The 17,596-nt window shown below is 40.9% G+C and overlaps 1 protein-coding gene across 3 annotated transcripts in view; it reads right to left on the bottom strand.

Moving 5' to 3' along the window:
• Positions 1–277: 277 nt before the first annotated feature.
• NGLY1 (N-glycanase 1) overlaps positions 278–17,596 on the bottom strand; it is a 35,057-nt gene continuing 17,738 nt past the window's right edge. For all 3 annotated transcript variants that reach the window (XM_081933725.1, XM_081933726.1, XM_081933727.1), the window contains exons 8-11: positions 16,559–16,723; positions 15,431–15,616; positions 11,111–11,288; positions 278–2,398 (exon numbers count right to left, since the gene is read on the bottom strand). In XM_081933725.1, coding sequence (XP_081789851.1) covers positions 2,226–2,398; positions 11,111–11,288; positions 15,431–15,616; positions 16,559–16,723 — 702 coding nt within the window. In that variant the 3' untranslated portion in view covers positions 278–2,225. The remainder of the gene's footprint in view (positions 2,399–11,110; positions 11,289–15,430; positions 15,617–16,558; positions 16,724–17,596) is intronic.

Genomic DNA, 17,596 nt, shown 5'->3' with positions numbered 1-17,596 from the left:
TGGAAAGGAGGGAACATGGAAAAGTGAATCTGATTATTATTATATACCTGATGATCTGGAGCTCTACCCCCCGTCAAGATATGGATTTGATGATGGAATTAAGAAGAGAAACAGCTTTAGAAAGACATCAGATAATCAAAGACACGTTAATTTTAATACCAGTTCAAGGGCAACAAGAGTATATGAGAGATCTTTCAAGCAAAAAAATGCAGAGAGAAGTTTTTTAAAACTTTATAAAGAAGTTTATAAGAGAATTGACACAACTGGCTAAAGAGATAAGACAAGTTTTGTTACTGGAAAGACACAGGTTGATGATGAAGGTTGATAACTCAAAACTTAGTTAACCTTTGGTGATTAATAAGTAGGATTTCTTAGACACTTTTAGAATGTTTTCTTTAAAATGTTTATTTGTTAATTAATAACTCATTATGATAATAATAATGAAGTAATAATCTCAATTAGTAAAAATAATTTGGATATAAACTGTAAATTGCAACCTGGGGAAAAGAGTTATCAATTTCACTAATATATTTTTGTTTAGATTTTATTATAAAGATGTAATTTTTCTTGGGTCGGAGGGGAGGAGATGTGATATAAATGACAAAAAAAATCTTTTTTTTTCTTTAGATAACTATAATAACAATAAGAAAATGTTAATGGATAATGTTTAATGTAATTAAATGTAAAAGCAATTAGATATAAGCCTTAGATAGTGAGTTGGAAACAAAAAAGGGAATATGCTATAAAAGGTTCAATTATTGGAGGTTTATAGGAATAGCTAATGAATGCCAGTAGGTGGTTGTGTCTTCAAGTGCAAATGATTCTAGATAAAAGTATATTTAAATAATTACAGCTAAATGAGAATGATGGTACATTGATGGTAAAATACATAAAGATCTTCGATTTTAAAATGTAAATTAAAAATATGAAGGATGTTTAGTAACGCACGAAATTCATTTGTAACCAATCGACATGCTTTCTACAAGATGTAATGAAGAATGGGGTTTTTGTGTGTTTTTGTTTAATTAAAACAATAAAAAATTTCTAAAAAAAAAGATATAATTAAATAATTTTGAGATCAATTCTCACAGCCAGTCCAGGTTGGACTGAGTCTGAAACTGGGGAGGAGCCACAAGGGACAATGACATCATAAGTGTAGACTCAGTCTGATTGGTTAATGGATGGAGCATACCCAGTCTGGCTGCTGTCTTTATGATAACAGGAAAATCTTAGGTTTGTTTTGTTTGTAGCTATACAGTTGTATATTTATCTCACTCAGTAAATTTATATATCCAGAATTACTAAGAGTCAGTTGGTGGAAAAGAATTAAACAAATATTTGGTGGTTGGAACAGATTGAAGGTTGATTCTCTAGCATAAACTAACATAAGATGCTCTTCAGTAACTATAACAAAATGAAGAACAGTAGCAACTTTATATAAAAAATGTGAGTCAATCCAAATTTATACATTATAACATGCTTATCCAAATTAGATAGTTTATCAAAGCTCTACACTTTTAAGTAACATAGATATTTATATTGGAATTGTCCAAATTTTAGGAATATAATTAATATTTTTAATATTTTTCTAGATCAGAATCTACACCAAATTTGGAATAATTAGGAATAACACAATAACACATCAACATTATCTTTTATCAAAATTTCATTTTTAAAAACTAAAGTTTAAGTAAATTAGAAATTACAAACAGTAGTACTATACTTCTATTAGTTTAGTTTAATATTGTTAATGCAATAAACTGTCTACTATAAAATCACAGGTAAACAGAAATGTTAAAATATCACATGTTGGTTTTTTAAAATGACATTCCAGAATCCACATTTAAGACACTAAAATCTTCATTCATTTTTTTTCAAACTTTTTTTACAGATTAAAAAATGTAACTTCTATTTTAAGATTTGAAAGAATATGCAGATGCCATGCATGATTATTTAGCATCTTTCTCAATTGTTTCTGACTGTACAGGTAATTAGAGAATTGCTTTCTGAATTAATAAAAAAAAATCATATCCTTTTCCCCTTTGATACATTTTTTCATTTTTTTTCTAGAAAAGAAAGTAATATAGAATTTTACTGAATTTCATATTAGCGAATTCTGATTGTTTTCAACAGTGATACTGAAAATATGAATATTGAGGGGTTTTTTTACTTCTAAAAATATTTTGTCTGGAAGTTGCTGTTTCTTCAGAATATTAATTTAACATTCAGAGTTCACTTAATTTTATAATTATTTCAAAACAATCTTCAATCTCTCGTAAACTTTGTCTAAATAGCTGTGCATGTTGCCATGCAATATTTCCATCTCCGCCACTTAATTCGGCTTCTAACGTAACATTTGTTGTGTTGGAAATGTCAGGATAAAAATGAAGCCTTTTATCTATGAAATGGAAACAAAAAAGTCCAGTTAAAACAATGTTAATAACTACACACACACACACACAAATATCTATATATATGTTGATAAGCTCTGCAAATTATTTATTATACAATAGTAATTGTTTAAATGATTTTCACAATTTGCTTACATAGAACAGGCAAGCGAATACGTATCAGCTTACTTTCTTGTCATGTACCGTATTTTTTGGAGTATAAGACTCCCCCCTTAAAAGAGGGTGAAAATTTGGGTGCGTCGTATACACTGAATGTAGACCCACCAGCCCGAACCCTCTGGCCTCTGCCTTCCAGCAATTTACCTATTTGCAGCAAATGGGGGGCTTGCGGAGGCTTCAATAAGCTATAGCAATCCCTGCAGCCTGTAACAGCTGATGATCAGGAGAAATTGCAAGTGAAACTTGCTGTTTGCTCCACGTGGTAAATTGCTAGGAGAAAGATTATTTTTCCTTGTGCTAATCAGGCTCTTTGCTGCAAGGAGATAAGTCAACTATAAATGCCTATAGAATGTTAAAATTATTAGACTTATTTTTAAAGACTGCTTGATTATTATTCTAGACAACTTAACAAAATGAAGAAGCTTTTTAAAATAAATGCTTGATCTGAAGAGGCCCAGTGCTATTGTTTTAAAAAGTGCTATTCTTTTAAATAGCAGAGAATAACTATACTTCCAGAAAGCACATCAATTTTAACAGCATCTGTACAAGTATAGTCTGAAATATAACACTACAAACAGTTTATATTGTCTGTACTGTTTGTTGCAAGGAGGCGAATTGGTGGGAGACAGATATTTTTCCCTTGTTTTCCTCCCAAAAATCTAGGTGCGTCTTATACTCTGAAAAATACGGTATTTTAAAAAGGCTTGCACATTCTCTTTTGTACATTCTTTTTTTTTGACTCTGTAGTACATATATTACATCGGATGTACATTACATATATTTGGAAACTGGCATATGTATGGTAATACTGTTCCAAAAAATGGTTCTAGAAAATGAGTTTAATTAGTGTCCACAGTGTCTACAGCAGAAAGTAACTTAGAAAATGTAAAACACATCCTTAAAGAGGATCAAGTTGCACTAATGGACATTAATAAAAGATTTGAGGAAAAAAATTCATGAAAACCGAATGGGTTGTAAGTACTTACGGGGAGATAAACCATAACTTCAAATGATCACTAAGTAAACTCATAACTCAGGGATTATCTGTACTTGAAAATACTTGTTAAGTGAATCACTGCAGTTGTTAAATGAGTAACATGGTAGTTAAGTGAATTGGCTTCCTGATTAACTTTGTCGAGACACAAAGGGTAATCATGCAACACCCCCCCCCCCCCAGGACACTGCAAACATAAATGAGTCAGTTGCCAAGCTTCTGAATTTTGGTCACATGACCAGGGGGATACTGCAATGGTTGTGTGAAAATCCTTTTTTCAGTGTCATTTTAACTTTGAATAGTCACTAAATGAACTGGTATAAGTCAATGACTGCGTGTATAAAATAGCATGGATTTTGCTATGCTTATGACCACAAAGCTGCTGCAGCACCCTACGCTTTTCTCGCTCCTAACCCACAGGGACTAGGCCTGCTTTTGGGTTTCACACACACTTTCCCAGTTCCATCACCAATTGTTCACTTATCTTTTACAGTAAATATCCTTCTGGAACCTCCACAGATTGCATTGGGAAAGAACAACAAAGTGTTCCATCCCTAAGCCAGCTGGCCCAGAGCAAGCACCCTTTTTGGAGCAGGCCAGAGATAGGGCGTTGGTACTTACCTGAGACGCCTCTTCTCCTAGAGCGGTGGCAGTATCCAAGCTGGATTAACCTTCATCCACTCATCTTGAGGACTGAGTCTGGTAAAGTTGTTAAGCCATGCCCGTTACTAGGCAGACCCAGATTTTGACGAAGAAAACACCAGACCCCGTGCGTCATCTTCACAGTTGCAATATACCTGTACTCCGGTCATGCAGTTGAACAGTCCTGCTTATGTACTTATGTATAGGTCAGTTGCTTAACTCACTCCCCTGATCAACAACGTAGTGACCAAGACAACAACATATATGTGTGTGTGTGTGTGTGTGTTGTATTTGTGCTCATAAATAAATAAAGGGAGACTAGTATAGATCTATTTCAAGCTAGTTAGCTCTCATCAGCTAGCCATACCCTTACTGGGATTTGAACCTGGGCTGTATTACATATTAGGCACATGTATTAGCCACTAAGCCACAGGCTCTCCTCCTTATCAGCTGAGCCAGGGAAATAGGTATGTATTTGTGTTACAACCCCTGGTATGCCCAAATATGGGAGGGAGCTCACTACTCCCCCTTTCTGCCCTTCGGCTCATTACAGAAGACTATCCAGGCAGAAAACCTTATTTTTTATTTTTAATGTTGCCTTTGCTATGTTTGTGTTGTATTTGTGCTGATAAATAAATAAAGGGAGACCAACTCTGAAATCCGTCGAGCGGAAGTAATTGCCACCAGAAATGATACCTTTAATGTCAAGAATCTGAGAGAAACATCTCTCAGAGGTTCAAAGGGAGCCCTAGTTAAGGCATCAAGTACTTTGGCCAAATCCCAGGATGGGTACCTGTGGACCGCCGGAGGCTTGAGGTTGGACACCCCTTTAAGGAAGTGACGCACCACAGACAGCTGAGCCAGGGAACCCCCACATGTTAGAACCAAAGAGATGGCTGCCACCTGCCTCCAGATGGTATTTGGGGCTAGTCCCTTATCTAAACCATCCTGCAAAAATAATAATAATAAATAAATAAATAAATATTTATTTCTTAGCCGCACCCTCTCCCGAAGGACTCGGGGCGGCGTACAATGAAACATATGAAATAAATATGTGGACAAAACAAACATATAACAGAGACATATACCGAGACATACACAAGGAGGAGGTCGGCTGATGAATAAAAAACAATTAGAATACAGTGATTAAAAAAAAACTCAAGGAGTTGAGGAATTGTGACTTTAGTGGGGTCCAAAGCCTTAGCAGAACACCAGGAACAGAAAATCTTCCAGGTGGCGTCGTCAATTCTGTCTGTGGACGGCTGCCTAGCAGCCTGAATCGTTTTAATGATCCTGGAGGAGAAATTGTCCCCCCCTAGGATGCTCCGCTCAAACGCCAGGCGGTCAATTGGTACCACTGAGGATCTGGGTGCTCCAGTGACTCCTGACGGAGGGAGATCCTGTCCCGAGGGATCCTCCAGGGTCTGTCCACCGAAAGTGTCCACAGGTTGGCGAACCAAGTTCTATGTGGTCAGTGCGGGGCGATCAATACCACTTCGGCCTTCTCCAGGAGTATTTTCTGGATAACTCTGGGAAGGAGAGGCAGTGGGGGAAAGGCGTATTGAAGGCCTAGAGGCCACCTGCAGCGTAAGGCATCCACCCCCTCCGACCGATTTGCTGGGAACCATGTGTAAAACCACGGAAGCTGGCTGTTGTTGGGGGTGGCGAATAGATCTATCACCAGCATGCCAAATCTGTCCACTATGTCCTGGAAGATCGAGGGGTGCAGTTGCCAGATCCCTTCGTGCCTGTCTAGGGGCCGAGGATTGGATAAGGATGTCATCCAGGTAAGCCTGAAGCCTCATAGGCACCTCTCATAGTGCTGCGATCAAGGCCGCTAGCACTTTCGTAAATACCTGGGGTGCCGAAGAAAGTCCAAACATGAGGGCAGTGTATTGGAAGTGCTGCCCTAAGTAGGAGAAATGAAGAAACTGTCTATGTTGGAGTAATATAGGAATGTGGAGGCATGCCTCCGTCAAGTCGATTGAACTCAGAAAATCTCCATGTCTGATGGAGCCCAAAATGGAATGCAATGAATGCATCTTAAAATGCTTATAACAAATGAACTTGTTTAATTTCTTAAGATCCAAAATGGCTCTCCAGCTCCCCGGGGCCTTAGGAATAACAAATAGGATTGAAAAAAAAACCCAGCCCACATTCTTCTGCCGGTACTGGTTGTATTGTCCGAATATCGAGTAGATGTTGAACTGCCTCTAGCATGAGGCGTCTGCGAGCCGGGTTGGAGGAGACCGGGCAGGTCCTGAAGGACCATGGGGTGTTGGAGATGAACTCAAGGGAAAGCCCTTGTCTAACAGTAGATCTAACCCAAACATCAGAGGTAGTTGTGTCCTACACATCAGCAAACATGGCTAACCTACCTCCTATGGAATAACTGGCCCCAGAGTGGCTAGGTTCTGCGATAATAACGCCCTCCCCCTCCCCGAAAGGGGCGCCTGGAGGACTTTCCCTGCTGAAAGCGGTCAGGCTGGGGCCTCTGCCTGGAGGAGTAGCCTCCCTGTTTCCTATATCCCTGGCTCCCATAGTCCGTCCCCCAAAAGGAGGAACCATAGTCCTGGTTCCGAAAGGACGAACCCAGTTCTTGACCTCGAAAGGACGAACGCCTGGGGTAGGGCATCTGATGATTGAAGCCCTTCTTGGGAGCTGAAGGGAGGACCTTCCTTTTTTCTTTATTTTCCACCAGAAATGGGTCCAAGGCATCCCCAAAGAGGGAGCTGCCTTTGAAAGGAGCAGAGGCCAATTTCCACTTGTGGTGTGCATCAGCTTGCCACTGCCGCAGCCACAGGAGTCTTCAGGATGCCACCGAAGAAGCCATGGCTCTGGTGGCGAATCTGGCAGAAGTTAAAGTCACGTCCGAAGCGAACTGGATTGCTGCCACTAGCTTCACAATGTCCTGGTGAGCTCTTATGTCAGAAATAGGGACTCGCTGTTGCAGCTCTTGAAGCCAAAGAAGAACGAGGCTGTAGTGGCGGCCTTGACTGCCCAAGCTGCGGCCTGATGTCCCCTTTGCAGAGTGAGATCAGCATTTTTCTCCTCCGTCTTAAGAACATCCTCTGGAGCCCCCGGCATATGAGCTGGTGTGTAGAGGGCGATCACTGGGGCATCTATCGTGGGAACAGACAGAAACTGCGCCAACTCGTGAGCGACATTAAATAATTTTTTATCTGAGGCTGAGGGACCCGATATGGGAACCCACTGCCCTTGGATCAAATCCACAAAGATCTTTGGCATTGGTATTGTCTCGGCTGGCAGCATCTGTTCAGAATATTTTCAATTTCAATTTCAATTTTATTTGATTTCTAGACCGCCCCCTCTCCCCAAAGGGACTCGGGGCGGTGTACAGGAACCACATTAAAAAACCATATACATAATAAATACCCTTAAAATCAAATTAAACCTTGAACCCTGTACAAATTGATAAAAATTAAAACTCGGCCTAAAACCAACCCATAGAATTTAAAAATGCAGACTTGAGGTGGGTAAGCTGGGATTAGGCCAGGCCGGCTGAATTGAACAGGTGGGTTTTAAGCTTCTTACGGAAGGAGCGGAGGTCTGTAGTTGTTCTGATATCAGGGGGAAGGTCATTCCAGAGGGTTGGGCCCATCACAGAGAAGGCCCTTCCCCTGGGCGTCACCCGCTGGCACAGCCTAGTGGACGGCACCCGGAGAAGTCCCTCTCTGTGTGAGCAGATCAGCCGAAGGGATGTATGGGGCAGGATACGATCCCGATAAGGATTCTGCACTAACAGTAGTTGGCCGGGGAGTGGTAGTTGCCTGCTGAGTCCCAATTTTAGATGCTGCCTTAGCTTTGTACAGCAAAGAGGGAAAGAGAGCCGGAGGGAATAGTCCTGAAAAGGCTTTCTGGTCAGTTTTCCTTTCCTCATCTTCAGAAAGCTCAGCCTCTTTGAGCTCTCCTTCCTCTGATTCGGAGGATTGGTCCTGCTCCTCCTGGTCAGACACAACCGGGTGTGTGAGTGGCACCACTGGGGTTGGCGCTGGTTGTGGTGTGACTGGGGCAGTCGCCTGTCTCTGTGACAGGGCCTCTCTCTGCTGTATGCCAGCTGTGATGCCCTGTGAAATGGCACTGGCAATGATGTCCTGAAAATTTGGCAGGAACATGGAAGGTGCCAGGCCTAGGTACAGTGCAGCAGAGGTAGAAGGAAGTGAGTCCAATCTCTGGAAAGTAGGTGGCAGCATATCACCACTGTCAGGCATGGAGACCTGAGGCTCCTGAGATGACCCCCATATATTTGAGGTATCAATTGGGAAGATGGGTTTAAGAGGGGCCTTCCTATTCAGCCTGTCTCCAGGAGAAAGTAACAATGACAACTGCCCTTGAGCTTGGTGTGACTTATCAGTTGCCTGAGGAGGAGGAGCCTTTTTACTGGCCGCCTTCTTGTGAATACGCTCCAGAGCTTTTTCTTTTTGTTTCTCATATCATGAACTGGAGGCTTTTTTGATGTTGCTGCAGCCTTTGCAGATTTTTTATTTGTAATGGTGGCTGATCCCCTGCCTTCAGATGTGGAAGGCTGAGGGGGGGGGTTCAGGCAACAAGCCCACTTCGCCTGGAGGGTTGCTTATGCCTCCTGACCTCTATCTGAAGCTGCAGAGGCATCTGCTGGAACGGTGGCCGCCATGTTGGGCGCTTTGACAGCAATTTAAAATGGTGATTCATGCCCTTTTGAAACGGTCGCGAAGCCCGCTCTTACAATAATCGGCTAGTGAAGGACAGTATGCTGCCTCTTTCCCTGCTCTTTACTTGTAATCAAGACCTTTGGCGTTCCCTTCTGGGTCACTCTGCCCTTTTGAAACGGTCGCGAAGCCCGCTCTTACAATAATCGGCTAGTGAAGGACAGTATGCTGCCTCTTTCCCTGCTCTTTACTTGTAATCAAGACCTTTGGCGTTCCCTTCTGGGTCACTCTGCGGCCGTTCGAGTTATTTTAAAAGTTTTTTTTCCCTTTTTTTGGAATTGCTGCGGTTCGCCACTCAACTACTTGCCAGGAGCGGCGGAGATTTCCCAGAGTCGATCTTACTATCCTGACAGGGAGAAATAACAGCTCCCCAAGCACGCCGTTGACAGTCAAAAATGGATTCCCTGCGAGACTTTGTAAAGCGGGAAGGTGCAGGCGAGGTGATGAGAGCCGTTTACGCTTGAAAAGGCCACCTCAGCAGACATTAGCCTTCATGCCCTGACAGGGCTTAGAGGCTCTGACCCACTAAACGCGTGGCCGCTAAAGACCTTAGAGCTGTTGGGTCTCTACGCTATTGTTCTTGTCAGTAATAACTCCAATTACTCACAATCTACAAATTTTTAGAGCTGACACACGAGCCTTTTTAGACCGGAGATAAGTGATGACGCAGCCGTCCTCATCAAGGGACTGAGTCGAAAGCTGGGTCTGCTAGCAACAGGGGCGTGGCTTAACAACTTTACCAGACTCAGTCCTCAAGATGAGTGGATGAAGGTTAACCCATCCTGGATGCTGCCTCCACCACTAAGGAAAAGCTACCTTGCAATGCAGCTCAGCATCGTGGCCTAGGAATGCAACAGCCTCTCTTCTGCAATGCCTTTCTTTCTAACCCAGGCATGCTAGAAGCTCTGGGAAAGTCAATGTTTTTAGGTAAAAGCTCCTCAATTTTTGTTTGGGCACATGAGGGGCTAGAAGCTGCAGGAAAGTGATGTTGGGACAAAGTTTTCCTACATTTGTTTCCATACTTGCAGTAACTAGCCCCTTTTTCTATCCCTTTGTAATCTTTTCCCAATGCTTCTCATTAGATAAACAGACAGACAGCTGTGCAGAAGCCATGTGAGCAAGTAAGAAGCATTGGCAAAGAAGAGATGTGTGCAGTTGCCTTTGTCAGTTCTGCAACTGTTATTCCCAGGACAAAAGACAGCAGCAGGAACAGCAAAAGTAACCATGCAGCATTGTCCTCCAATTCTTCTCACTCAAAGGTTGTGTGGTGTTCATACAAATGAGACACACTGGTGAAAAAAAAGAAGCTGCTTTTTTTAAAGGAAACATTCCTCCATTCTGGAAGTGAGCACAATTTTAAAGCACCCTTAATTCATTAGTGCCACTCTGAAAATAGCACTTGATTTTGGGCAGCTTGTTCTCAGTGTTAGTGTGATCTATGAAACGTGCAGATAGATTTCTATAATAAAAGGTAAGTGAGCAATGGGTAAGCAATGGGTGACAGATTTGGGAGGAACATGTGAGATCCTGAGGGGGAAAAAGCAGAGTACAGATGTTCAGGGAGTGGGGGTGGCATTGGTAAGCTTCAGGCAGGGCATGCACTAGATCTCCCAGAACCCCCATGGCACCTGTGCTCTTCTTAACAATACATGCATTCACTTAATGATTACATCTGCAGAGCAGGGATGAGGGTTGTTAAGTGATGCAGTTCCAACTTTTGACCATAATGGGCAGGTTCCATTATGATTGTGTGTCAGTCATACCTATACTGACTAAACAATAATTTTTGAGACAAATATGTTTCCAACAAATGCAGAATTATATACATTTTTTGTAACATGTAACTCTCACAATAGCAACATAATCCTTTGGTTATTTAACCAAAATTAATCCAACTATATTCAAATATTTATGAAATATATATGAGAATCCAGCTACAGGTTGGAATCAGATTCACAAATAGAGATACCTTCTAAACAAATATTGTTAGAGTTGCAATATAAAACACAAAAATTTGAAGTTTTAGTCTGATTTGTTAGTAGCTTAATTATTTTGAAAAATGACACATTTTGCTTGTTTTGTGTTTTACTAAAAATTGATAAACATGTATTGTTAGCATTGGATACAGTATCATCACAATCGTAATTTTTAATATTTTGCACTGGTTGTAAATAGTTATTAAATATTATATATACCTCCATTAACATCAACTGTAATGCTTCCAGAGTGCAGCGTCCACTTTACTCTTCCACTCTCAAACGTTTGGTTCGTTGTTCTAACTGAAATATTGTCTATTTTTAGACCAACAGAGCCACATTCAAACTTCCAACAGATGTAGCCAGATGAGAAGCCTTCCTTGCGAGCTAAATAAACCTAGTTAGAATGACAAAAATGTAAATATTAACTACTAAATTGCAGCACATTAATATTGTGATATTACACTCAACTTAGTGCATAATACTTTCACTGATAACAGTGAAATATTAGTTGCTTCTTAAAAGTGCAAACCTTAGTATATTTAGTAATACAGACTACTAAATTATGTAGTTTATTTCCTAGTACATGCTGAGCATTCATCCTATAAAAATAACTTCTAAAAAGAAATTTATATACCGTGTTTCCCCGAAAATACGACATGTCCTGAAACTAAGACCATGCCAGATTTTAGCGGTGGGCAAAAATATAAACCCTCCCCCTAAAATAAGCCCTAGTGAAGGGGTGGGTTTAGCCAGAACAAGGGGCAGCCCTTCCCTTCCCCGGTCACCTCAGAGCTTCTTGGCCCCTTAATCGGATCAGTTGGACTGCTCCGTTCACAAAACAGCTGATTCGAGGGTGCCGCTCAGGCCTCTACCTACAGCAAATGCCAGTCGCTTTTGCAGCCAATCACTGCTGCAAAAGAAGCCGGAGCCCAAACAACACAATCCAAATGCCTCAGGCCCTCCTTGCCTAACGGTGACAGTCACAGCTCGCAATTCCGTCCACGAAAACAGGAAAAGAAGGCATGGAAATCAATACACCTGAGACATCGGAAGAAGCCATGCAAGGAGACGCTGCTGCCGAAGTTCAGGAAATCTCCTCCCCACCAACCTGCAAATCGTCCTTTCAAAGAGGAGTTTCACCAGGATGAAGGTGACAGAAACGCCACCTTCAGCCACCTCTTCATCCACCTCTTCATCCTGGTGAAACTCCTCTTTGAAAGGACGATCTGCAGGTTGGGGGGGGCGGAGATTTCCTGAACCTCGGCAGCAGCTTCTCCTCGCAGGCTTCTTTTGATGTCCCAAGAGTATGGATTTTAATGCCTACAGGAGGTAGGAGCTTCTCACCTGCATATTCACATTAAAGGCTCGAAATGGGGCATTTTTGCGAATGGCTTGAAAATGGGGAGGGAGATATTCCTGCCTCTGCCCCTGTTCTGAAGATCAGCACAGGATACGTAAGAGACGAAATCTCCCCTCCCCATTTTCAAGAGGTTTGAAAAACGCCACATTCCAAGCCTTCACATTATCCAGGATTGCAGGACTGAAGGCACGCGGGAGGGAGGATTTTGTCTCTTATCCTGTGACCTTCAGAACAGGGGGAAAGGCAGGAATATCCCCCTCCATATTTTCAAGCGGTTTGCAAAAACGTTCCATTACGAGCCTTCAGCATATTGCAGGATTGCAGGATCGGAATGAGGCATTTTTGCGAACGGCTTGAAAATGGGGAGGGGAGATTTTCCTTCCTCTTACCCTGTTCTGAAGCTCAGCACAGACTCAGAATAGGATAAGAGGCAAAATTTCCCCACCCCTTTTCCTGGCAATCGTTCTTTCCTTGGGATCTCAGCGCAGACGCACATCCCCCAAATGCTCTATCCGAAGCCTTCTCTGCGTCTGTGCAGAGCTCCCAAGGAAAGGATGGTGTGTGTGTGTGTGTGTATGTGAGAGAGAGAGAGAGAGGGATCCCTACCCCCCCCCCCGCAAGGCAGCCACATCCCTCCACTAACCTGCTTTCCTGCTTCATTCTCCACTGCCACGTGCAGGGAAGAAAAGTAGTTTGTTAGTTTACTTCCAACTTTGCGAGATCTTTTTTTTTTTTTGGCGAGAACTTGGAAGGTATTTTCTGGGATTTTTTTTATCATAGGCACACAGTCTACTTTTCTTGTCCTGCACGTGGAACTGAGAATGGAGCTGAAAGCAGGTTAGTAAAGGGATGTGGCTGCCTTGGAAGGGGAGGGTGTCTGTGTGTGTTAGTTCGTTCGTTCTTCCAGGAAGAGCTCCCTCCCCCCCCGCCCGCGAGGCCAGAGCAGCACAGTCAGCTGTTCCGCGGCCAGCAAGCAGGGCAGGCGAAGTCCAGGATGCAAGGAGAACTTGGGTCATTGTGGCCGCAGGCAAGCAGATGGTGGGACGGAGAGGGTGGGGCTGGTGGGCTTGCTGCTTTCTGCACCTGAAAAATAATACTCCCCCCCCCTTTAATAAGCCCAAGGCCATATTTCGTGGGTCAAAAAAAATATAAGACCCTGTCGTATTTTCAGGGAAACACGGTATAACTTAGTAGAATTCAGAGTTTTCTTATGGTTTTACAATAAAATTCATATGCATAGTTTTATAGCTATTTAAAGGTGGTGTGCTTTATCAAATAATATTCTACATAAGAAAGTAACATTACAGATATTAAAAACCTATCTGATTCTTACATACAGCAATGAGGTAGATATGTGGCAAAATATATTCAGATCCAGAGTAAAAAGGTGAAAGTTTAGTCGCTTGCTTTAAAATAGTGTTTGCTACCTTCAACTTCAATTAAGAATCATATATCTGGAACTGCATAGCTGAACTAGATGTAAACACACCTGATCAAAGATCTGTATACCAGAGGTGGTAATCCTCACTTATTAGCTACAGTTGGGACTAGAAGATCTGTTGCTAAGTCAAGTTATTATTAAGTGGGAAATCACATAATCTCCCTATGATTTCCTTTTCTAACTCCCCCTTCTCTTTAGTATGGTAGGGCAGTCTGAAAGTAAAAAGACTAATGTTTCACATTTTCTGCCCTTTTTTTGCCTCCTACCACTTTTCCACATTTGGGAAGCCTCATCCTGGTGCTGAGATAAGCATTTGAAATAACTAAATTCATATCTGTATTTTGCATTGAGGAGGGAGAGATTACAAGACAGTAACAGGTATACAATGGGAAATACACATCAAATGGGATGGACTGGCTGTCATTAATATGCTACACAGATAGCCCCACCATATATTTCCCATTATATGCCTGCCTAGTCACTACCGTGTTTCTCTGAAAATACAACCTACCCCAAAAACAAGCCCTAGCCCGATTTTCATGCCTGCACCTAAAATAAGCCTACCCCCAAAATAAGGCCTACTTAAACTCTGCCCACTGTCTGGTTGTATGAGGTGGGGTGAGGTGCAGTTGTAAAAATCAAGCTAGGGCAGAAGTAGTGGGGATGGAGGACAAAATGAGGTTGGGGTGTGTGTGGAGATACCCCCGCATCCCACACCGGCTTACCTGAGGTTCCCAGGCCATCAATATTCTGCCAACTGCCTGGCTTCGCTACTACACTTGATCTTAGCCAAAAGGCCGAGAAGCTTAGCAACCCAAATTTTGGGCTCAATTGTAGTCATAAGTCAAGAACTATCTCAGGCTTCCTCTGCATGGCAGTCTTGTCCTAGTAAACTCCTTCTCCTTTCTGGCAATTTTCCTCTTTGTTAGAGGTACCAAAATAATTCAGACAATGTAAGGTTTCCTGTTGCAGCAGGGGTTTGGACTAGATGACCTCTGAGTAGCCTTCTAGTCCTAAATTGCTGTGCTGTCTTTCTTTCTTTCTTTCTTTCTTTCTTTCTTTCCTTCCTTCCTTCCTTCCTTCCTTCCTTCCTTCCTTCCCTTCTTCCTTCCTTCTTTCTCCCTTTCCTCTGTGGGAAGCAACCCCCCCCCCAAAAAAAAGAACTGCTGAATGTCACTTTGTAAACTTCCCTCTGAGCAGCTTTTCAATTTAAAGCAGAACTCCAAAGTTTGCAGCTTTAAGACTTGTGGACTTCAACTCCCAGAATTCCACAGCCAGGCATGCTCAGTTCAGATTTAAAGCGGCAGCATTTGTTTTTTCTCCTTTGCTGAATCTCCCAGCTGAAAAGTAAGTTTCTTTCTTTCTTTCTTTCTTTCTTTCTTTCTTTCTTTCTTTCTTTCTTTCTTTCTTCTTCTCTTTCTTTCTCCTTTCCCTCCCTCCCTCTCTTACTTTTTAAAGCTTTTTTTCCCTTGCCTGAACCGGCAGGGGAAAAAACTTCTTTTAAAAAAAGCTTCTGACAAAGCTTCTGACGGGAGAACAGGTTCAGGTGCGTGACCAAGTCACCATTATTACTACTGGTCCTATCCGGTATGCCAGATTTTCACTACCTCTTCTGGCGTACTGAAACTTACAAGGAAGAACCCACCTCTGCCCTGCATGCATATGACAAGTATCTTTTCCTTTTAAATAGGAATCATGTGCAGCCCTATTATAGAATAATGTTTGTTCTACTTACCATTTTCCAATCTGATTCAATCTTTCTCCATAAAGAGTCCATTTTCCAAACACCATTCTCCCAACCATTGATTTTTTCATTATTATTTGATATTCGTGTGTAACTATCTTCCACTATATTATAGTTGAGGTGAAAAAGCTTGGAGATTTTCTCTTTTATAGTTGGAATAAATACTACTTGTTTAACCTAAATAATCAAACCCAAAACTGAAATTACTTTTTGTCAGATATCTAATAAACATCACAAATGAATGTCTAATATGTATCTGATACAAACATTTTATATAATATACAGTCATGTGAAAAAGAAAGTACACCCTCTTTGGATTCTATGGTTTTATGCATCAGGATATAGTAAAAGTCATCTGGTCCTTAGCAGTACTTAAAAATAAGTAAATGCAACCTCAGATGAACAGCACACATGACATATTATCCATGTTATTATTTATCTTACAAAAAGAAAGCCAAAACGAAGAAACAGAAGAAGGAATATATTCTGTATGGCTTTCTCAGGTATAAGGTGTTGGTTTTTTTTACTAGATCGCTACATCACAAAAATTTTAAAAATGTAAAACCAGAAAGGCAAAGACATTCAGATTCTCATATTAATTTGGGAAATGAGGTTTAAGTTAGTTGATATTAACAGATGAAGCACATATTTTGCTAACATGCCTAGAAGCATGATTGTACTTATGGTATTAATAGTATTAATTAATTATTAATTATATGGTATTAATAGTATTAATTAATTAATAGTATTAATAGTATTAATTAACACAAATTAATATTATTATTAAAATGCTTTGTATTTTAGTTGCTTGTAATTTTAGTGTTTTATTAATAGGAAGTTGAATCCAATCAAAAGAATAAAATAAGCCTGCTTTTCTTTGTTCAAGTAGGATCTATTTGCTGTTGAAATTTTGATTCAAATTTTCTCTAGGTGAGTTTAAAATAAATTGAAAAACTGCATTACAATTTTGGTCTGAAATAAATAGGAGAAATCTTTGGTAACTAAATAAAAAACCCCAAAAATATAAGCATAATTTTCTTTGAACACACACCAAACCAACAAGTGGCAATTAGGCTTACACTAAGAATTCTAAAAATTGCTACTAGATGCTGTACATACCCCTAAAGAAATTTCATCTCTGGCAACTCTCCAAGCCAATGATCCAGACACTCTTCCACCAAGTTCTCCTGGCTTTGGTGTTTTGGGAGAAATAAACTCAACAAGCTCTACGATGAGTCTCTGTAAGAGCTCGTGTTTTCTTCCCTCACTCAATATTTGCTGCCTCTAGAATCAATGACAATAAAATTACACCAGAACCTTACACCTATGTACTCAAGAGGCAAATATCAGGAAAGGATTAGAATCTGAATTTCATTGTAACAAATAATATAAAAATAATTTATGATTATTTATTTTACATAATCTAAGATATCAGCTGCAATTTGTATCACATTTATTTATTAAATTGATGTTATTGAATTATTCACACAGTACAACAAAATTAATTTTAATTAGAATTAATATTAAATCATAGTTAAATATGAAGATTAAAAAAGTGGGGGGAAATTTAACAGTGGTTTAAATCATGTTGTAATGTAGAGTCAGATAAACTGACAGTTTCATTTACGGGTGTAGTTGTCAACATATGACTGGTCATTTGAAGACTTAAAAAAGCTATTAATGCTTCAGCCTTGAAGTCAAAGGAACTGGGGCCGAAGTATGTCGGTCCTTTCCCTATTGTGAAAATCATTAATTCTGTTTCTGTATGATTGGAGTTACCAAAGCATCTTAAGCGGATTTATCCTGTTTTTCATGTAAACCTGTTGAAACCAGAGCACACTTCTTCTTTTTGTGCACCCTACCTGCACCCCCTGCTCCTCTTCTTATTGAGGGAGAGCAACACTTTGAGGTTAAGGAAATCTTGGACTCCAGGAAACATAGAAATCGAATTCAATATCTGGTATCCTGGAAGCATTTTCCCCACTCCCAGGCTGAGTGGGTTGATAAATCTCATGTTAGAGCTCCTAGACCAGCGATGGCAAACATTTTTTGGCTCGCGTGCCGTAAGTGGGGGGAACGCAGGGGGGTTGTTTGCAGGCATGCCACACCCATAATGCAATGCGTGACACCCCCCCCAGTCCGCATGCACGCACTACA

The sequence above is a fragment of the Natrix helvetica genome (genome assembly GCF_964273705.1).
Source record: "Natrix helvetica genome assembly, chromosome: Z".
Classification (NCBI taxonomy): Eukaryota; Metazoa; Chordata; class Lepidosauria; order Squamata; family Natricidae; genus Natrix; species Natrix helvetica.
The sequence above is the reverse complement of the archived record's forward strand: the minus strand, read 5'-3'. Positions and strand labels throughout refer to the sequence as shown.